The sequence below is a fragment of the Caretta caretta genome, chromosome 18 (genome assembly GCF_965140235.1).
Source record: "Caretta caretta isolate rCarCar2 chromosome 18, rCarCar1.hap1, whole genome shotgun sequence".
NCBI lineage: Eukaryota > Metazoa > Chordata > Testudines > Cheloniidae > Caretta > Caretta caretta.
In genome coordinates this window covers 11,928,492-11,954,177 of record NC_134223.1, presented here as the reverse complement: position 1 = coordinate 11,954,177, position 25,686 = coordinate 11,928,492, and the positions used below count along the sequence as shown (strand labels likewise).

The following is a 25,686-nucleotide window of genomic DNA, read 5'->3' as shown; positions in this document are numbered from 1 at the left end:
TGAAACAAAGCTCATTCTAGTGCAAGAATACGTAATGGAACAGGTTAGAAGGTACTTTGAGAGAGAAAAACTAGGTTTAAGCTGGTAATTGTTTAAAAAGTCTTTCTGGTTGATCTTCATTCTCAGAATAAAACCACTGTATTCCGCATTCCCATGAAAAGGAGAGAAGGGGAACGGGGAGAACTTTCAAAGGAGTCAAACAGTTCTCGGGGAGTGGTGCTGTGACCTTGTAGACAAGCAGTCCTAGGTAAACCCTGTCAACTAAATGTAACATTTTTAAGGGGACACCATCAGCTTAAACAATTCCCCACACATTTGCCTGAAATTTATGGACTATTGCTGCAAGTAGCACCCAAGATCATTACAGATAAAAAATTAGAGGAGATTTTTCTCTATTGGTCATTTTATTGCACATTTGACCACATCATGTGTATTCAGATTTCCCCTATATAGGCAGTCTCCCATTTCCGTTAGCCTTTCACACAGCAACAGGGAAGAGAAAGACATTTTATAAGACAGGAAGGTGCAATTGTAAAACCTCAAAAATTGGCAGGGAGATATGTGACAGGTGAATTTGACTTTCACCTCTAATTCTAGTCAACAGGAACCCTCTAGTATCAACAACAGTTAAAAAAAGGAGCTTGGCATGGAACCCTCAAAGTATTTTCTGTTTCATGCATACTAATGCTAATACTGTGTGCTTTCCATCCATAGATCTCTACGCATGTCACAAATGCAGGTCAGTATCATTAGCTCTTTTTTAACAAATGATGAAAGAGGTATTGAGATGTGACTCACCTGAAGTCTCAAAGGCAGAGCTGTGGAAAAAACTAAGGTCTCTTGACACTATGTCCTATGCCCTGGCTACAGATAATGCTGCCTTTTCGTAGCTTAAGTCATTTCATTTTTGAGTGAAAATCCTGGTTATGTGTAAAGCCCATGGAGTTTTTGGGAAACACTATTGGTTAGTATCCATCTAGCCCACCTCTCAGTACTGACTGAGGAAACCACCAAGATGCTGTATTACGTCATTTTCATCTTTAGTTCCTGTGCGGGATGTAAAAACCAAGGCCCCTTTCAAACTAAACAGTGCAGGGTGCACTCTCTTTCCCCAGTCTCCCTCTGCTTACAAGAATCCTGGCTGGATTTAGACTCCGACAGGCTGACAGCCGAAGCGTCTCGTGACTGGTCAATCATGCCAATATTCACTTTGTGCTTGTAAGGGTCCAAAGCCCCCAACAGTCCCAGCACACGGATAGCCTAGCAAGGGAGAAAAATCAAAAAAGAGAAGGCATGTCAAGGCATATCACCCATGCTAAGATCAAAACATTAAATGAAGCCTGAACCCAGGGCTCTGCGTAGCTGGAGGAGGGAAGGGGAAGAAGATCGGGTGGTGGGAGAGACAGTCCCATCATATTCCAAATAGAGTGTACTGATTCTTCCCATCCACTGAAGTGAGCAACTTAACTAGCTTCCATTCACAGCCCCTTTAGAGTCCTGCCCATTATGCCAAACTATTCCTCAATCAACCCCAACAACAAATCAGTCGTTCGTTCAGAAAGTTAGCATGACTGACCTCGCCTTCTCATGCAAGTATGCAGAAGAAGCTGCCACTGGGAAGTGAGCTTTGAGTTCCTACCTCTCTCCGAGTGCCCTGGTTCTGCTCGGTCTTCAAGAAATTCAGCAGCACATCCAGCAAGGTTGGGTATTTCCTGTACGGCTCCACCACATAACCCGTGCTGGCCACCAGTTGTCCCAGCGTCCACAGAGCCACCTGGAACAAATATAGCCCCAAATGGTTAGTTATGACCAGGCCAAGCAGCAAGTTACTAGTTGTCCTGTCACACCAGAGTCATTTTTCTTCTTTTAAAACATCTCAACTTCTGATTGCCTTCCATAGGCCTTGACACTGGAAGCCTCCACAAACAGGGTCTCTTTGTTAAGGGAAGGTGAAAAGTCAATTAACACCTGGCAACCTACAAACCTCAGACTTATACAACACACACCACACCACTTGGAGATATGACGTTTTTCTCCATCTCCTTCAGTCAGTGTTGGAAACGTCTCTGCAGCACTGAGCCTGATGCCAGTGTCTTCCACAAAAACTACTGGCCTACGCTGGGTTCTCCAGCCATGGGGCAGAACACCCTGGTCACAAGACAGAGTGGCACTACAATTTCCATCAAGAACAGACTCGGCGCTCCATGAGAGACTGACATTCTGAGCGAACGGTTTTTAGTAGCTCTCATTGCGCGCACTGACATTTTACTGTATGCTTCTGGTCACAGAGGACAGCATGGCTTAGGGCAGGTGTCATATACGCACCTGTCTTTTCGCCAGCAAGGAGGAGTCCTGGAGCATGTCCATGATTATGATGAAGAGCTCATCCACCCACTTCCTCATCTCCAGCCCACTGACCTGTAGACAGAGGAAGGAAGGGCTCTCATCTAGAACTGTTACAGGATTAGGCAGCAATGATAATGCCTCCACATAAAGCTGCAATACCCTTACCTGTGCCAGCTCCCCTATGGTGGCCAAGACATTATTAATCACCCCTGGATTTGGATCTGGGTCAGGATCTTTCAGTTTCACAATCAATGCCTGTTTGATGACATACAAAAAGTTAGACTCCTCTGAGAAATTTCTCCCCCCTGCCCTGCACTGAGCAATCTCTTCCCTGACTCCTGCACTGGAAATGCCAGTGAGACAAAGCCCTTAACAGATGCTCATCGGTGCCAACGTATGTTTCAAAGATTTACAACATATTTCTATTACACCTTTCGGGTTTCTGCACATCCAATGTCTATCCAGATCAAGCAGCTGCACACACTCAGGACTGTAGTAGGGACCACACTCCGGTCTGGTTATTATGCCATTACAGAGTAATGAAAATGGTGCCGCTCATGGTCACAGTTATTGTGTGATACACTTGTGTGCCAAAAGATCTCCTCCACCTAAAGTCAGCAGAAATTTGAAGAAGGCCCTACCTTAAGGATGGGCTCCATATACGGACGAATGAGTCGTGGGGCATTGGAAACCAAGTGACCCAACATCCTGGCGCTCTGCTCCTTTATTCTGCCAACACCACTGTGTTCCAGCTCCGTCAGGATCTGCACAAAGGACAAACCAGATGCATTCAAGCAGAGCGAAGGCTGGAGAGCCAGCGTTTCCACATAAGGCAGCAAACAACGGAAGAAAGCAAAATAACAAGACTGATCCCATCCTCCTCCGCAACTCACAACTCAAGTGTCAAATGAGAAAGCAATCTCAGAAGCTGTATACACGGGATCAGCCAAGGGTGCCCAAATGAGGCCATGGCTAATTTGCATAAAATGGAATGGAGTGCAACCAGACCCAACCCTAATGGGGAGGGAAAGCCTGTGGGATTATACTCTTGGGCATGCGATACTACACCTCAGTCCGAACAGAAGGCCCCTCCACTCAAGGCAAAAAGCGTTGCCCATGCTGGGACCTGAAGTTACTACTGTCCTCTCCACCCTAACATGGAAGTTGGTGACTGCAAACCGCATAGAATTCTGAGGGCCGCTGGTGCAAATAAATAAAATGAAGATGTCAACACTCACTAGGAAAGCATTGTCTTAGAAGTATCAAGCTGGGTTATAAATGGCCTTCCAGAAAGGGAGACCGGCACTGCACTGCACCTGTTCTAGAGCTGGACAGTCTGAATTCTTTAATGCCACCATCCCCACCTCAGTTAATAAGGACTCCATCCCCATCCTTAGCTCCCTGTCTCTGTTACCTGTATTAACATCTTGCGCAGGAAAGGCATGACAAAGGCAGGGTTCATGCTGCTCAGCCGGCCCACGGTGCAGATAGCCAGCTCTCGGATTTCAAACACCTGATCGTTCAAGGCCACAAAGAGAGCCTGCAGATTTTCTGCCTGGGCAAGATGGGCATCAAACCTCTCATCCAAGGAGGCCAACACACAGTAACGGATATCAGGGTCTGCAAGAGCATGATCACTTGTCTTCGCTCATGTTCAACTGCTGTTCTGACACAATCTTGAAAGACACACTAAATTACATACCACCTTCTTTCACCGGAGAGCTACTGTTAATGAACAATCCTGCCAAAACCTTGGAGCATGTGTACAAGGACCCCAATGAGCGAGACCCCTGAAGAATCTACCCAATGGTGTCTCACTATTACTCTGTGCTGCCAAACAAGACACCCAGGTTTCATGTCCAAGACAGTCTGTTGCTCCTAAAGCTAGTGTGACTGGAAGCACCATGGAGAAAGGGCAAAGAAGCCCCAGGTGACTACTCAGGTGACCATTCAGCCATTAACAGAATCCACCCAGTAAAAGGGGAAAAAGAGAGTGAGGTTCAACAAAAGGAGCTGGTCCCTCCTGAGTAATAACAATTGAGACTGTGATGTGGGACAGGCTCATACAACAAGGCAAGAGGCGGGAGTGAAATTCTGAGGCCTCCACCTAGAACAGAGAATCTCTGGGGTTACATCACTCTGCACTTGCTCTCTGCTAATACTCCCAAATCTGGGGATGGATTCAGAGGTCTGGAATCCATTTTATTTAGAAAAAGCGATTGCCTGGGTTATCAGAAAACAAGCCTGAACACTACCACAACCCTCTGTCCAGGCTCAGACGGCTGTATAGTGGCTAACCCAACACATTACCTGGGTCTGTTATCCCAACCACGAGCAGTTTGCTGAGAACGTCTGCCACCACCTGCACTGCAGTCTGGCTGACCACATGGGCATGACCACTGATCAAGTGGATGGAGGGCGTGAGAAGGCGAGAGCAGGTGCGGGCCGCCTCCATCCGGATCTCCTTGTGCTCACTGTTCAGGAAGTGATCCGCACAGTGCCGGACAAACTGGGTCAGAGAATGGCCTGGATGGGAGTGGGGAAAAGAGAGATTGGTTCTCACACAGGTTTACACCTCAGAGATTGGACTTTCCAGGGATACAAACATGGAGCTGCAGACTGAGTGTGAGGGACACAGTTACTGTTGGGTTTAAAGTCTCTCCTCCTGTAACAGAAGCAGCTGTGTAGATGGAGTCAGCCAGAGCATGAGCTAGGTCAGCTCTTCTCTTCTGTGCCAGCCAGGGAAAAGGCAAGTCCTTCCTTAGATGCTTTTAAATCCATTTCTGGTTTGTAATTCTAATTACAGTATATACATATTTTTGTTACTGTGCACCCTCAACAGGTGACGCTTTCCAGAAGACTCCCAAAACTCTGCAGTGAATTCAGGTGTGGGAACATACGCAGGCCATGGATATTGTTCTGCAACCTTAATTACAGCGTCCGTAGCCTGCAGCGACAATACTGACATGCACGCTTTCTGGGAGAGCCCTAACGCCTCTCACATCCACTCTGCTGCTTGCTTCACACCTTACCTTCGAACTCGAAGCTGCCCAGTGTGCGCAGGGCGAGGGTGATGCTGCCCACGTCGCTGGCCTCAGGGATGTTGGTGAGGCTGGGAGAGGCCAGCTGATGGGCAAGGCCCTTGGGCATGCCTGGGTGCCGGAGAGGTTTGTGCATTAGAACGAGAGAGAGCATTTTCAGCAGTCCGTCCTGGATGTCCTTCTTCAGCTGGGGGATCTGGCGACTCAAGTCATAGAGCACAGCGGTCAGAGCAGGGCTGAGGGTGATAAGCAGGCAGACACTCATTAGGACAGGAACAAGAATAGTTTCATGTTTTGGCTTCTCATTCATGACTGTAACTTTGCCCATGAAAGCATCACCTGGGGTGTTTATAATGTCACAGCAACACCAACTATCGCAGCACAGCTGCCTTCGTGCTAACACCAGAGCTAACAAACCAACTGCTTGGATTCTAGCCCACACTGTTGTGTTAGGCGGTACCAGGAATTATCTGCATGGTGAAACTCTAGAGGAGAGTCATGCAAGGCACTCTGCATTGGGCTACCTTTGAACACTGCTCTGATGTTTCACAGAGAGCAGAATGCAGCTGCAGGTTTATTTTAGTAGCACCTGCTGTGTTGGGTGCCTCATTCCTATACTCTGTAGGCAAAGGCTACCAATTCACCTCCAGGAGTTCACTTTAGTCTATGAAGCACTGTGCAACCTGGGAGCTAGCTGTTTGAAAGACTGCTTTTATCTGTATCCGCCATCCTGGCTGAGGGGAGATAAGCTGGGACACTTGTGTTAGGAGTCCCCAGATATGAACTCTGAAGGTGGGGGAAGGCTAGAGGTAGGATAGTCAGACCTCGAATTCACTTCCCCTGTGGGTCTGACACAGCTGGAATGCGTTGGCCTTCAAGGTTTTCCTGTTTGCCCACGTTTTTGCCTAAAAGGAGTGTGAGTGCTGGGAAGCAGGGGAGTCTGCTCTTGACTTTGCTTGGACTAGTTATTTTATAGAGCAATTCTTTACATGATGACACGTTCTCAGAACCCAAGAGACATCTCACACTGAAGACAAATCGTGGCTTGTTGCCTTCTCAGAGGAGTAACCTCCTCCCAGCAGGATGTGTACGCACTGACAGTGGTGGAGGAGTCAAGCTGGCAGCTCCAGGCATGGCATGGGAAGCTCAGCACAGCAATGCACGCACATGCTGAATTTCAAATGCTGGCCCTGACTTCCAGACATGGGTAAGTGCTGAGCTTGAATAACCAGAGCAGCAGAAAGACACGTATATCCATTTTACACACCTAAGTGTAACCATGGCTGGATTTGGTCACGGGATAAAATTACCCGTGTTTGAAAATCGTGTCTTTTCTGGTATGTTTCACTTTTGAGGGGAGTGTGCGAATTAGCTGACTCGAATGCACACCCTCACCCCAGCTGCCATCCCAAGAGCTGAAGGATTCCTTCTCAAGAAAAGGGAATAGCTTCTGGCGTATTTATACTCCATAAGAAGTTGTTTTTTTGGCTCCTTGGATCTAAAGATTAGTTCTCACCCCTTATCTCAAAAAGAATTAAATTAGTAACACCCCAGTGTTATTTTCATCCTGATATTTGGCTTCTCAATGGCATGGGTGGAATGTCTTAGGAATTTCCCTAAAGCAGGACACTCAGGGAACTATTTCCTGCAACTCAGGAAGGCAGACAACAATATAGTGTTTGCTAAGGGAAAGCATTTGACAGGCTTTTCTCTGAGGCTGATTAAGAAATCTGCCTGCTGGAGTTTCATAACTCACTTTTATACATACAGTGATCACTGTTGCTCATGGCCAACAATGCCACCCAGTGGCTAATGGAAAAACTCCCTAACATATCTTATATCTACCTCAGTCCCACGGCCAACATGGGTTCCAGAAGCTCTTTGATGTCCTGCTGGATGCAGGGTCCCATAGCTCGTGCCAGCATGCTGATGCAGGTGAAGACTGTAGCATCCACCTGCATGGACTTCTGCCTCCTGAAAACAGACACCATAAGAGCTATTTATCTCAGAGTGCAATCCTGCTTATCTCTTCAACCCTCTCACTTATCAAAGTCTCATGGGAACACCTATCAGTTTAATAAGCTGTCACACCCAAAATTGCATGATCAGCAGGTGTCTATCCAAGATCCTCTCTAACCTTCACACACTCACTTGTGGGCAAAATCTTTTGGTGGGAGTGCTGCTTTGATGATTTCAAGGACCTTGGACAAGTAGGCCTGGAACTCAGACCTCACGGCCACAGAAAGCAATCCCAAGGCTTGGAAGGCTGCTGTTCGTTCCTTCTCCTTCTTCACACAGCTCAGGATGTGGTTCATTGTGTCCGGAAGGTATTGATCAGCTGATCACAGGAGCAGAACAAGACAATCAATGAGTTCATTTGGCCTCATAGAGGGAAGCAAACTTTGAGATTATGAGAAACCAAATTCCTAGTGGCCTGTGTGGCTAAAAGCTCAGTCGTCCCTTTCATACGGTCCCCACTACAGAAACAGTGTAAGAGAGAACCTGGCAATAGTCATTAAAAGACGCTTCCTGTAAGCAAGATTCCAAGGAGTTTATTACTTGTTACTGCAGTGACCGACTAGGATTTGGAGGTGAGGAGAGACACTAATAAAGCTTTAAGGTAAGTCCAGTTAGAGCCATATTGACAGTGCTCCTCCAACTCCAACTACTTTGGTTGTTCTCAGCACTTTGAGTGATTCAACTTTTGAAAGGCCAGCTGGGATTTTCTGTCATCCACAGACGGGAAATCCAGATTGGACGTGGCTGGTGACTGGGATATAAGTGAAGGGAGGAAGAGGGTACAGATCAGCACGGAACATGGCATGCTGAGGGTGCATGAAAATGAGGTACTGTTTTGATTAAGGCCCTCAACATGGAGTCCAGGCAAGGGCTTTCACTCTGCCAGCTTTACAAAGCAGCAAGCTCCCACCGGATGTCAAGGACTACTATCCAGAGGACAGTAACTCTCACTACTTAAAGTAGGAATCAAAGTGCCTGTCTGTACAATGCCAAACACCAGGATTTCTGCTGCTGCATTACCTGTACATAGGCCAACGGGACCACGTGAGCTAGAACCTCCCCAACTCACCTTCAGCTGCACCCCCAGCTAAAGCCCAGCTGCAAGACCCCTCACCTGTGAAGGCAGAAGGCCGGAAAGCAGCCAGCCGTGGCAGTAAATTGAGGATTGTCATCTGGATCAAAGAGTTCTTGCTGGTTCTGCACTTCAAAACCCAGAGGCACACCTGAAACCAGAGGGGTTGGGCTTTAAAGGGTGCCCTGTCATCCTTGCCATGTGGAGATCGCAAGGTTTTCCACTGTCATTCTGCTGCATCACTCCTCAGGAAGGGTTATAATTATACCTGTGCCACAGAGGGCTACACTGAGGCACAGAGAAGTTAAGTAGATCACTCCAGGACACACAGGAAACCAGCATCAGAGCCAGGAATATAGTTAATGGGTTGTGACCATGAACCAACTATTGGGCCATATTGCCTCCCAGCAAAGGGAATGGAAGGAAGTCACACTAAGAGTCTGGCCTCTCTGCAGGGGATTTGGGGAGGCCGCTAGAGAAAAGCCCACAGCTCACCTGATCAAACTTCTCCTCCATCAGATCCCGACAACATCGACTCTCAACCAACGTTGACTTTGCTGGGACAGGCGAGGCTCCAAACCCCATGATTCCTTGATGGGGGCTGTACCCCAGGAGCCCCACCAAGGCGTTCGACTGTGGGGGCTGTACAGACTGGAAGCTGGTGAAAGGGGTGATGTGCCGAGGCTTTGTACCGAAGCCCAGCAGGTCTTTGCAGTATTTGTCGTGCACCATCTGCTGCTGCGTGATCTCCTCCATCTCCTCTCTAAGGCGCTGGGCACAGAAAAAAAACACTTTCAAAGGCAGTTAAACAGAAGAGGACACACACAACTAACAAACTCATGGACCCCACACCAAGGGGGCTGTCTAGCACGGACTGAACTGCAAACCAGACGTGACATCCAGGGACCTTCCATGCAATAGATTTTCCTGCCAAGTGGCCAGCAGTGACGCAGCACGGGCAAAGAATTCTCTTTTTGGCTTCAGAGTGGGAAAGAATCAGGGTCACGCAGTGAAAGTCACTGAACAAGGCAGGCTAGGTATGGCAGTGGCCCTAACTCTGGTGGGAAATGCTGTTCCCTTTGGTTGAGAAGACAGTGGATGCAGGGTTGGAAGTGGTGGGGATAGCCTAGATGATGTCTCGAGGTCCCTTCTAGCCCTACAGTTCTGTAATTCTGTGAATTCACAGTCTAGCAGGAGTGTGCTGAGTTTCACACGATTAAACAGTACTGGGCACTAACCTGACCCTCACTTCCAACACATTCAACCACTTCCTATGAACCCACCAGTCCCTACAAAAACACCTTCATTTCAAATTTAATTGGTGCCAAGTTACTGCTTAAATTAAACACTCCATATAAGGTTAGAACCTATCAGGCGACCACCCTATAGCACACACATAGAACAGATAGTGAGGTATCTGTCCTACCACATACGGTCACAGGGCACAGCATAACGCAAGAAAGGTTTGAAGCTACAACTGGGAAAAGATTGTGGAGGACTAATTGAAACTAAAGAGGGAGAGAGACCTATTCACGCACCTTGTCCATCCCAAGGGACAGAGGCAGAATTGTTCCCTGAAGGACATTCTCTAGTGCTTTTTCTAATCTAATTTTAAAAGTCCCAAGCAATTGGGTTTTCACCCTCTCTTTTCCCTTGGGAGACTGCCCAACCTCTCATTTAATTTACTGCCAGGAAGTGTTCCCACTTTCTCTGGCTATACCCTCCTATAACACCCTGCACAATTCCTCTCTTTCCTTTGTGCTTATATCCCACAAATATCTGTACTTGCTGCCCCACACATCCAGTTGTCTCTTAAAGCTATTTAATGTCACTTTCCATCATGAATGAACCCTCCTGTCCCTAAACATTTGTTACTGTTCGACTAATTCCCTTCACTTTGCCACTGTGTTTGTGACAATGAAATGCCCTAGACCCCAGTTGCTTGTGAACTTCTCCAGCTCAATCAACCCATTTCCAACCCAACTGGATTAGTTGCATCTGCCCCACTTTATTAAACTGAATGAGGAGACACCTCCGTTCGGCCAACCATAGCACCAGACTGGTTGCCATCTTGACAAGTTACTCACCTCGCCCTCCATGCTGCTGATTCTCACTAATTCATTGAGGATCAGTAAGGCACCATGGATTCGGTCGTCACGATTCATACCCTTCTCCTTGGCCAAAGTCTCATCAAAACCTCTCTCTGCCTCTTCGTATGTGTGCTGAAGATAGATAATAGCAGCCTTAACAGAGACCAAGTCCCCCACCAATGTAGAACAAGGGAATACAGCAAGTCAGTAGTTACTGGGAGCCCATAAGTCCCAGGAACGGCTAAAACCTCAGCTGATCGACACTAGAATGGAGCGCTGGATAGTTCTGACCCAGTCTACTCTGGCAACCAACCTGTTTTCAACAGAAGGAGTGGACAAGGAGACCTGCATCTTCCATCCTCTCCTAAGAGCACACCATTACCACAGTGCACATGGGGATTATGTGAAATGTGTGTTGAGGCCTTTCAGTACTTAGCACCCTGGTCATGTTGCCAGTATAACGTGTGCTCAGGTCTCACTGTGTCAAAGTAGTTTGATCGCATTGTTCAAGCCTCCCATGTGGATTTAGAACTCCACACTGTCAAATAAGTACAACCCCTGGCTGCAGTGCTGTAACCTTGCCATTGCTGACGGGCTCTTTGATCACTGATGCTGAAGATACTTTGAGGTAGCAGAACCTAGAAAATCTGCATGTGTCCTAACTACTGAGCATTCTGTTCTACTGTTGGCAACAAGTTACAGAAAGTACAGTAGATCCCTGGTGGAATGGAGTGTCTCACATGCTTTTGTAGAGGGTAGTGTAAACAGTTTGGTTCAGCATGCTCTAGAGGCCAAACCATTTTCAATCCTGATTGAGAGAGGCCAACACCTACTGACATATGGGGATCAGTCTCTTGGCTTTTGGTGTGGACGCTGAAGCTTTTCTGAACTCTGGAGGAAAGCTGTTCCAAGATTAAGGGATTATTTCCTTACTCTGTACCACTGTGGCTTCTGCATCTCTTTTGGCTCCCGCTGGGTGGTGAGGATAAGGCAGGCTCGTAAGGCAGACACGGCTCCCTCTCGGATGGCCTGCTTGGGATCCCACACAGCAACAAAGATGTTATCGAAGAACGGCTGCACCTGCTGGAAGAAGAAGGTGGGCACGCTGATCGCCAGCTCACGTAGGACCAGAACCTGGAGAGAGGGAGAGAGATGGTGGCGTTAGGCACAGATTGGAATTCAGAGACTGACCCCTTCCCTGTGTCTGTTTAGACTGTAAGCGTTTGGGGGGCAAGGACTATCTGCTCTGCATTTGTACAATGCCTAGCATAATGGGGCCTCATTCTTAGTTGGTCCCAAAAGACTTTCATAATGAACACGGTTTATGGCAGACCAGCTAGCCAGCATCACAGCTTCTCAGATATACAATTGTAGCCATTCCAGTCCCTGGCAGCTCTCATTCACTGCATCTGCCCATCTATATACATCGCTCCCATCACCACTACTCATGAGCAGCCAGCCCTTTCCCAGGAAGGCTGAAGAGGAGTACGTACAGCCGCGTGTCTTCGACCTTCATTCCTATCAGCTCCCAGCCACTCCAGAGCCCGTTTCACCTCGAACTCCACATATTCCGCCGTGAAGGTATCACCTGCCAGAGCAAGGCGCCCGATGGCCTTGGACGCCATCTCCATGACAACAGGGTCATTGGAGGGGAGGAGGTTCCGAAGGTAATTGGCAAACCTGCCGATGCGGGTGGCATTGCCTCCCTCAACGCCGATAAGGCTCGCTGGGGAGAGGGAGAACAGGAGTGAAAGCTCTGCCACTGAGTCAGCTTGCCCGACAGTAGGGTAGTCCCTGGAGAAGAGTTAGTATTCCCTATCCATTCTTTAGAGACTCCCATTCTCTCTTCCTAAACCAAAAATCCACCAGAGAAATCAAGCAGTAGGAAAGGGTCACCAGCCTTTTAAAGTCAGAATTTGTTTACTAAACAGGGAAGTTTATCAAGTCCTTTCCACGGGTCACAGCTTTTCCACCCTGGGATCGTGGGCCCATTCCCAATTGACAGGCATCCACATGCAACCACTACAACTGGCCCCCTTCTTGACAGTCTCAGTAGAGGCGCCAAGGACTGAACGGACTAAAGAGACTGAATGCTCCTTCACCCCTAGAGATTGTCCCTCCAGGTCAAAGTTGAGGCACACTGACAGAGGGCAGTGTGGCTGAAGTTTGCACTGCTGGTGCCTGGGTTGTACCTGCTCTGTAGATAAAGAGGCCATCAGTGTCCAGGGTTGTCAATCCGGCACCTTTCAACAGCACTAAATTCACAGAAACAATTTTAAAGTGATACTGTCAGCTTCGAAATCAGATGCGGTCAACAAAGATTTCTTTTCCTAAGTTACTTCCACCACCTCCAGACACCTTGGGGTTGGTTTGGTTATGGCTGGTGAAATCAACCCACAAGCAGTTTCTACGTCGTTAACAAAAGGCAAATGCTAAGGATACGGGGTATTTTGTTGGAAGGGTGTGTTTTTATACAAGTTACCTGCATCCTTGTGCGTCACAGCATTTAGGAAGCTTTGCCATGTAAGAATGAAAGCACAACAGGGCACATGAGGGAGACGCTAAACAAAATGAAGGCAAAAGCCATTTAGATCCCTCCACAGGGATGGGGGCTGCTGCCCTTGAGCCAGGTGACTTTAAACAAAAAAGAATGAATGTTCTCAGGCAACAGGGAGTCCAGAGGCTTTGCCTCTTGTGACCACCAGTAAAACTGGACACGATGAGAAGTATTTTCAGAAGAGCTCAGGGCCAGATTTTCAAGTGCTCAGCACACACATTGGGGTCAGATTTTCAAGTGCTCAGTTTCCAAGGAGGCACCAAAAGGGCCAGATTTTCAGAAGTGCTCAGCATCCAGCAGCTCCCATTATGACACCTACGGTCAGAATTTCAAAAGAGCTCTATATTCCATACACACTCAGTGCACTGAACTCTCTTAAATATACCGCGCATCTCTTGTGAGCACAGAGTTCTCTTGACAATCTGTCCCGATAGAACAGCAATGTGAAGGGGAAGTTCACCAGAGGCGCTGAAGTCCTTCACTCACCTATAGCCAGAATGCCTCCTTTCCTCTCATTTGCATCAGAGCTAGAGACCAGTTCAAATATGTGGTGATTCAGCTGATCGTAGAAGCGGGTAGATTCCTCCTGGCTCATCTGCACAGGTAACAAATGCAGATCAATTTACCACCTCTCGTCCACTACATATGCCCCAGATAAAGAAGGGCAACAACACTTTTCAGGGCTCCCAAACTCAAAGGCAGTAAATTAACCGTGGGATCCAAACCCAGAGGAAGCAATTACATCTGCTGCCTGTGCCCCTGCCCGGTTAACCCAGCCCCTGTTCTGGTGCTTGCTTGTGCCCATCCCACTCTAGTGCCTACCTCAGCATCCCAAATCTCTACCGCCCCAAGCATCCTAGCGACACACCTCACTCCCCAGCCAAATGGCACAAACGTGTCTCCCCAGCTGAAAGCTGCTGCTCCCATATCTGCAGCACTCACCTCACGGAGCTCCATGGTGACATAATGCTGCAAGTCCTTGGCGGCTTTTGCCCTGATTTCTTCATTGCGGCTCTTCAGCCCGCTGGCAAATTGCTGAAGGATGGACACAGTGCTGGACATGATGGCGGCGAGTCAGGACTTGGGGCATCAAGTCCAGTGGATCCTTTAGACAGAAAACCTGTTTATTGCTTTTAGCTAGTACAGAAGCCAATCACAGCTCCATCCACCACATGGCTCCAATTTACTGCTCCCAAATATACATCTCATGAGAAACAGAGGGCTTTCAGATGGCATAATAGCTACAGAACCCCATCAGATATATGACAGGGGTACAGGCTCCTTGGATTCCACAGACCTAGGCAGCTTTCAAGAGTTCTGGCTCGCACGGTCCTTCAGCGCACCCTAAACAAACCAGCCCCAGCTCAGCCTCCTGACTCCTGCACTCTCAGCACAAAGTGTTCATGGGCACATGTGACATGCCCAAATCAAATCCATGCCCAAATACCAAGACGGGCTTGTGCTTCAGAGGCGTTCCCAGTCAAGCAAAGTTACAAGGAGGGTAAGGACCGCTTGGTGTGCATGTCGATGTCGTTACTTCAGTTTGCTCCTCTACAACCCCTTTCATCCAAGAACCTCAAAGTTCTTTACAAGCCTCAACGCTCCTAGGGGCTGATAAGCGCTATAACCTCCAATGCGGATTTGTGCCAGCAACAGCCATTGTAATGGGATATTTAATGTTGTACATGTGTAGAAACCATCTTGATGGGTGCACTTTTTCTTTTTTCAGTTTACAAATAACCATTTTAGAAAGGAGGAAACCGACGCAGGGGTCTTCAAGTACGTTGCTGCAAGGCAAACAGCAGGTGAGGGGCGGAACTAGGCCTAGAACCCTAGGAGTCCTGGGTTCCTATTCCTCACTTGCCACTACTCCGCCTCATTAAAATCCCGGGGTACAGCGGATGCCCCTGAGGAATCAGGAGATAGTGTGGGATCTTTCCTGCTACCAGCATCTCCCGAGAAGCCATGATCAGCTCCCCAGGCTGGAAGAGTAGCCTAAACAGGCCTCTTCTGCCCTGGTGAGGGAAAGGCGTTCGCAAGGAGCGGGGCAAAGGGGTGATCGCAGCCTGTCTATCCAGGGCAAGCAGGGCCTGCGCGCACCGCCCAGGGCAGAGGCCTTGCCTGCATCAGTGGGGGGCAGAGATTCAACGAGCCGCGCTGGGAAAGCCGGGGCAGACCCAAGGCCAGGGTCCCCGCCACCCACTGCCCGGCCCAGGGCGGGGAGGCCCCGGGGGTGGAGCGGCGGCCGCCGGCCTGGCTGACAGCTCCGGGCACCGCTCCGCCTGGGGCACGGGAAGGGAGGGGGCAGCGGCGGGCGCTAGCCCGAGGGGAGTCGGGCACCTCCCGTGCTGCGGCCGGGGGGGGGGGGTGGCCGGGGGAGGGACCCGCGGGAGGCCCCCTGCCAGCGCGGCTCGGCTCACCGGGCAAGCCCCCAGGGCAGCCCCCATCCCCGCTGCCGGGGGGCCTGGGCCAGCCCGGCCGGCGAAGGCGCGGGGAAGGGGACGCAGCCTCCATAGGCCCCGCACTGGGGAGCCAGGCCGGGGTGTCCCTACTGAGGGGGAGGGGGGATCCCTTCCCGGCGCCGGATCGGGGCCCCAGCACTCACCGCCTCCGGCCGGCCCAGCCGCGCCGGCCCCCTTACGACCGGCTCCCCAGCTTGGGCCCCGCGTTTCCCCCCCCTGCTGTCGCCGGGCCGGCGAAGACGCGCTAACCAATCGGCGCTGAGGGGAATGTGACCAACGGGTGGGGCAGCCAATAGCTTTAGGAGTGAGGAGGGGTTCCTAGAGGAGCGTGTCCCCACCCCCAAATAACTGCCGGGGGCGGGGGCGGTCGGTATTGACCAATCAAAGGACATATGGTGATTTACTGACACATAGCTGCGCCAATGAGAAGTTGGGCGCTGCACGATTGCTTAGAATTCAGAGCTTGCCCCGCCTTTGGAAAGCCACATTGCTTCCGCCCTCTCTGAAGCTGCACGGCATTGTGCGCATGCGGAAATTGATTTTTTTTTTTTAAAAAAAAACCATTGAGACGGTAGGAATTTTTCACCGCGTGAACGCTTGGTCCTTCTATCCCCTCTAGCTTCTCGACTGCTCTGGGTGCAGCCTGTCCTGAAGAGCACCAAGGGCAGAAGAAAGGCTCTGTTACCGTAATGGTACGTATAGAAGCTAGCCCCTTCTGTGACCCCTACTTTGCCTAACAGTGGAAAATAGCTATTAGCGATGATAATCGACACAAAACATTCAACGTCTATGATTTACCGGTAATATGAATGGTTAAGCGTTCATATAAGCAGACTTGTTATTGATACTAATGATTAGATGTTAATATTCACTAATAGTTAAATATTAATTGATAATTTAACAACAGTGGCTCAGATTAACTTTCCAGGCTTTCCCTGTGGCACTTCTTACCAGATGATTTGAGTCGCCCCCACATATTAATCCCTGTGGATTGTTATCCCCATTTTGCAGATGGGGGAAACGGAGGCTCAGAGCGGGTCAGGCTCTGACCTTGCAAGCCGTGGCAGGGATAGGCTCGTCCGTTTGCAGGAGTCTATGGGGCGGCGTGTGCATGCAGCACCCCGAACGCCAGGGTCGCAGGGCTGGGGATAGGGGAGTCTATTCTCTGGGGTTAAAGAAGGGGGATGGGGCTCAGGACTCCTGGGTTCAATCCACAGCTCTGCCACGGACTGGCTGAGTGACCCTACGGGAAGGCACCCCCCCCCCCCGGTATTACTCGTATTCTGGGGCTCTTCCCTATCCTTCCCCCTGGGCCCCACCCGGCTGCTCCCCCGCCCCGGCCCAGGGCTCCCCTCAGCAAGCGGAACCTTGGCGAGCAGCGCCCTTGTTTCCGGAGGGGCCGGCCCTGGCTGGGGCCCACGCGGCGGCGGCTGGGGCCCACGCGGGCTGGCGGCCGGGGTCCCGCGAGAGCCGGCTCGCTCGTGAGCGGAGCCGGAGAGGCCTCCCCGGGACCCGGCTCCGCAGCAGGTGAGGGGGCCCCAGAGCCGGCCCATGCGACGGGAGAGCAGAGTCCGCCCCGCCCGGGGCTGGGAGCCGCCGCCCCCCGCCCGGGGTGCTCCCCCTACCCGGGGGCCTTTCCCTCCCGCAGGGGATGCGGAGGTCGCGGGGGCTGAGGCGCCGCACGGGGAGGAGGAAGCCGGGGAAGGGCCCCGCTTCTCCGCCGGTGCCCGGCATGGGAAGGGACCCGCCCCTCGCTCTCCGCGCCGTGGGGCCCCGTCGCTGGGTGGTCGCCGCTGCCGCGGTTCGCGTCGCGGGTGTCGCCGGCGGCTCTCCCCGGGGCTGGGTGTGTCCCTGGCGAGGCCCTTGGGGCTTTCCCTTTCCTGATGCAAACTCCCCCTCCTTTCCCAGGTCTGCCACCGGCGCCTTCTCCTGAGTCAGCCGCGTGAGGAGCATGGAGTCTGAGGCTCGGAGTGAGAAGATCAGCATCAGCGCTGAGAGCCCCAGAGGCGGAGACGTGGGGGAGGTGGGCATCGGGCTGCCCAGCTCTGCCAAGAGCCGCCCAGGCACCTGGAGGCAGAAATGTGCCGCCTACGTTCTGGCCCTGCGGCCCTGGAGCTTCAGCGCCTCTCTGACCCCAGTAGCCCTGGGCAGTGCCCTAGCCTATCGGTCCCATGGATCCCTAGACCCAGGGCTGCTAGTGGGCAGTGCAGTGGCTGTGCTGGCTGTGCATGGAGCAGGTAACTTGGTTAATACCTACTATGACTTCTCCAAGGGCATTGACCACAAGAAGAGTGATGACCGGACATTGGTGGACCAGATCTTGGAGCCTCAGGATGTGGTCCGGTTTGGGGTCTTCCTCTATACCCTGGGCTGTATCTGTGCTGCCTGCCTCTACTGTCTCTCCACTCTCAAGCTGGAGCACCTGGCCCTGATCTACTTTGGGGGACTTTCCAGCTCCTTCCTTTATACTGGAGGTAAGGACTGTACTTCATACTCTGAGGCAGGAATTGTGTGTGAAATGTACATCTGGTGTATGTCAGCTGCTTTGGTTCATTATCTGTGTTCTCTTCTCCATGGATGGAGCTGAGTTTGTATTATCTGAACAGTTCCTCATTTGTTATTAGCCAGATCTAGTTTAAACTGAAAAGTAAACTAAAGAGGTGTTTTAAGAAATGCACCCAAAATTAATGAGTAACACTGATGTAGAGTAGGAACGTGAAATTTTTTTATGGGACTTATGAAGATAAAATGTGTTTTGCTTCTTCAGTTCTGCTGCTGGGTGGTTCAAGAAACACCCAGTGTGTTGCTATAGATAAGATTAAGCAATTTATAGGGCTTGGAGGATATCATTTGAAAGATGTAGCAGCTGATAGTTTAACCTGATGGTTGCATCTGTTCAGGGCCAGATTCTAACATCTGTACTCATAGGAACATAAGAATGGGCCTACTGGGTCAGACCAAAGGTCCATCTAGCCCAGTATCCTGTCTTCCGACAGTGGCCAATGCCGGGTGTCCCAGAGGGAATGAACAGAACAGGTAATCATCAAGTGATCCATCCCCTGTCGCTCATTCCCAGCTTCTTGGCAAACAGAGGCTAGGGACACCATTCCTGCCCATCCTGGTTAATAGCCATTGATGGGCCTATCCTCCATGAATTCATCTAGTTCTTTTTTGAACCCTGTTATGGGGTCTTGGCCTTCACAACATCCTCTGGCAAGGAGTTCCACAGGTTGACTGTGCATTGTGTGAAGAAATACTTCCTTTTATTTGTTTTAAACCTGCTGCCTATTAATTTCATTTGGTGAACCCTACTTTTTGTGTTAAGGAAGTGTTGTTTACTACTTCTCATACCTACTTTCTCCACACCAGTCATGATTTTTATAGACCTCAATCATATCTCCCTTTAGCTGTCTCTTTTCCAAGCTGAAAAGTCCCAGTTTTATTAATCTGTCCTCAGACGGAAGCCATTCCATACCCCTAATCATTTTTGTTGCCCTTTTCTGAACCTTTTCTAATTCCAATATATCTTTTTTTGAGATGGGGCAACAACATCTGCATGCAGTATTCAAGATGTGAGCATACCATGGATTTATATAGAGACAACATGATATTTTCTTCCTATTATCTGTCCGTTTCTTAATTATTCCCAGCATTCTGTTCACTTTTTTGACTGCCGCTGCATATTGAGTGGATGTTTTCAGACAACTATCCAATGATTCCAAGATCTCTCTCTTGAGTGGTAACAGCTAATTTAGACCCCATCATTTTATATGTATAGTTGGGATTATGCTTTCCAGTGTGCATTACTTTGTATTTATCAACATTAAATTTCAAATTTGTTAGTCTCTAAGGTGCCACAAGTACACCTTTTCTTTTTGCGGATACAGACTAACACGGCTGCTACTCTGAAATCTGCCATTTTGTTGCCCAATCACCCAGTTTTGAGAGATCCTTTTGTAGCTCTTCACAGTCTGCCTGGGTCTTAACTATCTTTAGTAATTTTGTATCATCTGCAAATTTTGCCACCTCACTGTTTTTTGCCATTGGGTAGCACTTTACTGCATGTGTAATCCCATGGACTTCAGTGTGACTGCTTGTGGAATAAGGTATTCCAGATGGGTAATGAATCTGCCCCTTAATCTTTGCTCACTGGTTGAGACTGGAGAATTGCAGACATGTTTGCTTTATTATCTTTGGAAAGGGAGAATAATAATCAGTTCTGGGGCAATAAAAGAGCATGTGTGTAGCCCTGCCCTAGCTGTGTTTGTGTTGGCTGTTTTACAGCATTTTTTAGGTGCTGCTGATCTGTTTGAGTAACATCTATTGTCCTCCATAAAGTGAATTTCACTTGGTAACACTTGTTTTCCTCTTGTTTCTTGCCACAGGAATTGGATTTAAATATGTTGCACTTGGCGACTTGGTGATCCTCATCACGTTTGGGCCCCTGGCTGTCATGTTTGCCCATGCAGTGCAGGTTGGCTATCTGTCTGTCTCACCCCTGCTCTATGCTGTCCCACTAGCCCTCAGCACTGAGGCCATCCTGCACAGCAACAACACCCGGGACATGGAGTCTGACCGGCAGGCAGGCATTGTCACCCTGGCTATCCTCATCGGCCCCACGTTTTCCTACATGCTCTACAACACACTGCTCTTCCTGCCCTACCTGATCTTCTGCGTCTTGGCCACACGTTACACCATCAGCATGGCGCTGCCACTACTCACCATTCCTATGGCCTTTTCGCTGGAGAGGCAGTTCCGGAGCCAGAGCTTCAGCAAAATTCCCCAGCGGACAGCCAAGCTCAACCTCCTGCTGGGGCTCTTCTATGTTTTTGGTATTATACTGGCACCAGCAGGCACGCTGCCCAAACTGTAATGGCGAGAGCTGCTGTAGCCCCATGACTTGAGTGTTAGTGCCTGAGCTCAGGGTGCAAGTGGGAGGTTTGTTATGGATGGTGGCCAAAGCAAGAAGGCTGACTCGAGCCAGTGACCCCATGTGAATTTTATGGGCTTTGGTCTTGTTGAGATAAGCGGTTTCTCTTGTACTAGAGACTTCCGATGGTGTCTTAGGAAGCTCTTCTCTGGGAAGAGGGTTGAATTGACCATGTGGCTCTGGTGTTCTCTCGGTGCTTATTGCAATTCATCATGTGAGCAGACAGACATTTCAAGGACTTGATGCTACTGCCATTGAATTCAAAGGGACTTTCGCTATTAACTTCAATAGGAGTAGGGTTGAACCTTAAATTTGAACTCTCCCTTCCCCTGATCTGTGAATCATCCCCACGCAACATGAAGGGGATTCAGCAGCTCCACTCCTATGCTGTAGCATGTGCAAGTTACCACTGAATGCTTTATTTTTGTCAGCAGCACAGTAAAACAGATGCTGCTACTTCCCTCCTCTCATGTTCAACTTCATCTTCACCACTTCCAGACATCCTGGCTATATGAAATGGGGCATGGGGTGTCCATTAAGAACTGCTGACTTATGGAAGACAGCAGCTTCTGATGCTCCCACTGCTAGTTCCTCTCTACCTAGGCATTTCTAAAGCACCCATTGCTGTGGTATATAGGTGCTGAAATGGAACACAGCTGGTCCATTGCACTGAGCTTTAAGCCAAAAACAGTGAACTTCCACTCCTCCCTCTTTAAGTAGCTGGGGGCCAGAACTGCAAGTTGTACAGCTAAGAAGCTCACAAGACTTGGTAGGATGAAAAGTTCTGTTCTTGTTAAAATTTTCTCATGCCCAGACCCGTCTGCTTGAGACGAAAGGCTCTTGGTGTTAAAAGAAGCTGTCAGGCAGGGTGACAAAGCTCTGTAGACAGCTGGATATTGACTAACAGACGCTGTGGTAGCCAAGTCTCTAATAGCGAAGCATTTTCTAATTGTCATCCTCCATATCTGTTGTCTACTTAAAGTCACTTGTCACCCTATTGTAAGGAAAGCTGGTGGCAGCAAGGGAGAAAGATGGGGGCATTGCAAAAAGGAGTCTGAATTTCTGCCATGACTTTGCACAGACATCAGGATAGTGAATTCTTCTTCTCGCTGATAGGTTCCTATTCCCATTTCCAGTGGGGACCAAGGTTTTGATGACTCCTGTGATGCAGTGGTCAGTTTTGATGTTCTAGATCACTCCTCAGGATGATATCCTCATTGGTACTGGATATTCTTCCTGCATATCCTTCCACTCCAATCCCTGCTCTCCTGTAAGGATACTAATATAGCCTTCTGGATGAGTGCTGTTCCTCACAACAGATAGTGGTGTGAAACACGCAGAGCCAAACACAGCTATGGGGATACTCCATTGACTCCATTAGGGCACAACAGGGTGAATTTGGCTCTCTCATATTTTCCCATGGTCACTGAGCCCTGTTCTTCATTGGGAAATATTTTTGTTCCCTGCGTGAAATGGCAAGTGTTGATGTAAAAGCTCTTTGCAGGACTCCCTTGAAATGTCCAGATTGAATTGATCTGGACCTTGTTCTAGAACTCCAACTGCCAGGAGCACAGTGTTCCTGAGCCAGAGGGGAGGATATTAACCAGGGCACAACGAGCCTTTTAGTTACAATCAGTAAAGTCCAGCAGGGTGTGCAGTGCTGCATATCCACCTTGGGCGTGTTGTGGCAATGAGAGGTTATTCACCTGAGACTGGTGGCTGCTGTTCAGTGCTGCATGTAATGGAGGGATTATGACAACTATAAAATGGAACTGGCACAGAGATGTTATTTAGGTGGCATCAAAGTGTTCAAATGGCTTCTGGTGACTTAGCTGCCCGTTGTGATTGCTTCACAGCTGTACTCGGTTACTCAGAAGCAATCTCAGCAGGCAGGTGACAGCTTTCACCAGGCTCAGGTTCAGTTATTAAAATAAGGCGATGCCTGGATTAGACTGTCTTTCCAGGCTGCCCAGGGAAAACTACAAGGCAAGACTGATTTAAGCAGCCAGTCTGCTGCTTTGTACAGTAGAGAACTTGGCTTTGGATAGAAACCCAGTCAGAACGGGTTGATCTCTGCTGGAGGGAGAGCAGCATCTAGCAATACTTGGCAATGATTTTCTGAGTGAATGTACACTTCTTGTTTTCGGTTGCTGGCTTAGAGCTCCAGCGGGCTGGTGATGAGCATTTGTCAAAGAACCAACTCTGTCTTCTGCCAAGCACATGCTGTCTCAGAGACTGAGGAGTGGAAGTGATGGCGAAATCAACCCCAGTGGTGGAGAGAACTATTTCCTAACAGAGCCCATTCTGCAAGATGGAGTGGGTTGATCCAATTAATCCCAGGGTTGTATTGTTTGTTGGTCTCTCAGCAGATACATCCTGTGCCCTATTCTTGTTTGTTATGATAATATGTCTAGCTCTTGCATAGCTATAGTTTAATGGGGGTTGATGTGGCAATTTTTTATGCATGTATCCTAAGCTATGTTGCTTCTGACAGACAGAATGTGAATAAGAAATTCGAGAGCTGTAGCTCTTATGGTGAAGGAGGGTGAAGAGTCTAGGAAATGGCCCTCAGTGGAACAGCAACACATAACACTATGGTTCATCTCTTCCTTACAAAAAGGGAAAAGACTCCTGGTTAGAAAGTCTGCCTGCTAGTGGGAAAGACCAGTGCTATTGCTACAGAGCTGGAGTGAGAGGTGACTCGTTTCATGCGTTCATAGCACAATTTCCTTGGGCGCTCGAAGTGATTTACAGATGCAGGGATTAGAAGAAAACGTGTCCAGACTGCTTCCATTCGTAACCAGAAGCATACACAGCAGACTTTGGAAGTCTTGGGGGTGTGGGGTGCTCTGTGGATGGTAAGGGAGCTGGAAACGCCTGGATTATAATCATAACCATCTCCTTTGTTTTCCCCCAGTGGCCTTGGGCAAGCCACTTAATTTCTCTGTGCCTTGGTTTTTCCACCTGTAAAATGGTGCTTACTGTTGCCTACCTCACCGGGTGTTGTGGGGTTAATGTCATTTGATAAAGAGCTTTGAAAGTAAGAAGTGCTGCGCTGGGTATTTTCTCAGGCATTCTGCTTCTCAGGCCTTACTTATATGGGAAGATCTTTTTGGTATAATACAAGTTGTGAATTTAAACCAGTAAAGTTATACCAGTATTGCACCATGTGTATGATCTTTTTCTGGTATGAGAGGCCCCTTCTTGGTTTAATTTATGTTGCTTGGGACAGGATCTAAGCTAAACAAAAGCCATGCTTGTGTGTCCAGATGGGGATTTATACTAGCGTCACTGGTAAAACTTTCCATATAGACAAACCCTAAGGCAACCTGTCTTGTGTTACAGGGTCTGCGCTGAGGATATTGGGTGTCCAGCACCTCTTCTGATCATAGGCCTTTTCAGTTTTGATCAGGCCACTTGCAATAAGCTGTATTGCTGCATGCTGAGTCTCTGCTGGGAGCTGAGCAGACCTGTAGCACATCTGGCCATATTATATATTAAATGGCCTCCTGACCTCTCCTCTCGCCCAGGTAGTGGTTCAGTGAAGTGTCTATAAACGTTCCATTTTTAACAAGCCATGGTTAATCATTTTAAATGGCTCCGTGTTGTTTCTGGGCTTGGATCAGAGTGGTCTTCTGGGAGAACATGTTTCCTATGGACACTCCTCTGCACAGCTTTGGAGTGGAAGCACTGGAAAGCACACACCCTAGGTATGCATGCAGTAGGCTCCTTTGACCGTAAGAGCCCTCTTGTGAACCAGGCAGCCCTGTCCTTGTATGTCGAGGGATAATCCGTTCAATTGAAAGGGCAAACGTATGTTTTAGGGCAGACGTTAATAGGTTTTGGTGATCTAATCTATCAACAGAGTCTTCTTTGGAATACACCTTTCTATGCAGGGCACTGTTGAGCCTGAGCATTTGTAATTCTGAGACATACTTCAATTGAACTTTGTCTTTTTAATAAAGATAAACTTGCTTATCAATACATGGGTGTTCTCCTGCTTTTCCTGTGTCAGAGTCCAGACTCCTGACTTCCTTGCAACTTTTTAGATGGTTGCATTTGCGCCGCAGGTCCTTGGTAGCATGCTGCCCCCACCGGTGTTTCATCTGGGCCATAAACCAGGGTAAAGGATTATTGGGAAGCTTTCTGGAGTAGCTGTGGTCACTAATGCCTGACTAGTGCACAGGAAAGTTTGAGCCTCTTCAGTCTTATTTTGCCACTCAAATCATATTTCTCCTGCCTGGTTGCCTTGCTCTCTCATTTACACAGGGCTGAAACTATTGGGATGCAGGGCTATGGCCAGAACGGGAGGTCTGTGGGATAGGGGGAATTTGTTCATTTATATTTTATATTTTTCCTTTTGTGGATTCTGGTTTAAAGTGCCTCCAAGTTCCATCCTTTGTTACATGTATCTGCAGCAGAGCCCAGGAGCTATAAACCCTTGTGGCAGGGAAAACTGCCCCAAGGGACTAACGTTTTTACCTGCAGCATAATGCTACTGTTAAATGCTTTGGAGTGATTCACAGTCTGACTTCACAGCCTATAAATAACTGTTTTAGCAGATTATAAAAGGCGCGGGCTGATCCCGTATTTAGGCCTCAAGAGACAGCATGGTGTAGAAGGAGTTTGGGACGAAGAGTAAGAACTGCATACTGGTGCTGATTTGCTGTGTAATTCTAGGCACAACTCTTTGCAGTTGCTTCCCTTAGATATGAAAAGGGGCTAATCTGCCTGATGTCTTTCAAAGGGCTGTTTGGAGGCTTGCTCTGTGTACAGCACTAGGAAGATGCAAAGCACTATTAATACTAAGCTTTACTATTGGCTCTGTCATTGTGAGGGATCATGAAGTGCTTTGTGGATGCTGGGCCAAATGAAAAGGTGTTTGTAAACAGTGGGGATCAGGGTGTAATTTACCTGCCTGGGGCAGAAGGCAGATTTGTAGCTGGGGTGGAGACTGTTTTTTCTCCTGTTGGCTACTGTCTCTACTTCACCCCTGATCTCCAGCCCTCTTAGCCTGGTGACAGCCCCATGGTATCACACTCACTTTTGCTAGCTCGGTTAAAGTTTCACCCACATACACTGACTTATCTCTGACACCATTTGATCTGCCTCTGAATTGTGAATTCACCCCTTTCTGGGTCTTTAATGATCATGTGTGGGCAAACCTAA

General features: G+C 48.9%; 2 protein-coding genes across 8 annotated transcripts in view; one reads left to right on the top strand and one right to left on the bottom strand.

The window, feature by feature from the left end:
• MTOR (mechanistic target of rapamycin kinase) overlaps window positions 1–15,833 on the bottom strand; it is a 106,622-nt gene extending 90,789 nt beyond the window's left edge. For 3 of the 6 annotated variants that reach the window (XM_048824937.2, XM_075121090.1, XM_075121088.1), the window contains exons 1-19: window positions 15,731–15,833; window positions 14,068–14,230; window positions 13,612–13,720; window positions 12,761–12,823; window positions 12,062–12,294; window positions 11,502–11,702; window positions 10,566–10,700; window positions 8,974–9,249; window positions 8,521–8,629; window positions 7,539–7,725; window positions 7,233–7,361; window positions 5,379–5,623; window positions 4,657–4,872; window positions 3,761–3,966; window positions 2,988–3,110; window positions 2,512–2,601; window positions 2,326–2,418; window positions 1,640–1,774; window positions 1,131–1,260 (exon numbers count right to left, since the gene is read on the bottom strand). In XM_048824937.2, coding sequence (XP_048680894.1) covers window positions 1,131–1,260; window positions 1,640–1,774; window positions 2,326–2,418; window positions 2,512–2,601; window positions 2,988–3,110; window positions 3,761–3,966; window positions 4,657–4,872; window positions 5,379–5,623; window positions 7,233–7,361; window positions 7,539–7,725; window positions 8,521–8,629; window positions 8,974–9,249; window positions 10,566–10,700; window positions 11,502–11,702; window positions 12,062–12,294; window positions 12,761–12,823; window positions 13,612–13,720; window positions 14,068–14,187 — 2,800 coding nt within the window. In that variant the 5' untranslated portion in view covers window positions 14,188–14,230; window positions 15,731–15,833. Of the gene's footprint in view, window positions 1–1,130; window positions 1,261–1,639; window positions 1,775–2,325; window positions 2,419–2,511; window positions 2,602–2,987; window positions 3,111–3,760; window positions 3,967–4,656; window positions 4,873–5,378; window positions 5,624–7,232; window positions 7,362–7,538; window positions 7,726–8,520; window positions 8,630–8,973; window positions 9,250–10,565; window positions 10,701–11,501; window positions 11,703–12,061; window positions 12,295–12,760; window positions 12,824–13,611; window positions 13,721–14,067; window positions 14,911–15,730 lie in introns of those variants that run through there. The other 3 variants (XM_075121089.1, XM_075121091.1, XM_048824936.2) reach the window with 2 other exon arrangements.
• A 325-nt stretch (window positions 15,834–16,158) lies between these two features.
• Window positions 16,159–24,501, top strand: UBIAD1 (UbiA prenyltransferase domain containing 1). 2 transcript variants are annotated; one of them, XM_048824953.2, is made up of 3 exons: window positions 16,159–16,279; window positions 17,496–18,061; window positions 19,973–24,501. In XM_048824953.2, exons 2-3 carry the CDS (start codon window positions 17,539–17,541, stop codon window positions 20,458–20,460), a joined length of 1,011 nt encoding a protein of 336 aa, XP_048680910.2. In that variant the 5' UTR covers window positions 16,159–16,279; window positions 17,496–17,538; the 3' UTR covers window positions 20,461–24,501. The 2 variants fall into 2 exon arrangements, with proteins under 2 accessions (XP_048680910.2, XP_048680909.2); XM_048824952.2 differs by lacking the exon at window positions 16,159–16,279 and adding an exon at window positions 16,995–17,114.
• Window positions 24,502–25,686: the final 1,185 nt, after the last annotated feature.

Coding starts and splice junctions, on each gene's coding strand:
- UBIAD1 (XM_048824953.2), top strand. CDS start 17,539: ATGGAGTCTGAGGCTCGGAGTGAGAAGATCAGCATCAGCGCTGAGAGC. Junction 18,062..19,972: donor CTCCTTCCTTTATACTGGAG/GTAAGGACTGTA, acceptor TTCTTGCCACAG/GAATTGGATTTAAATATGTT.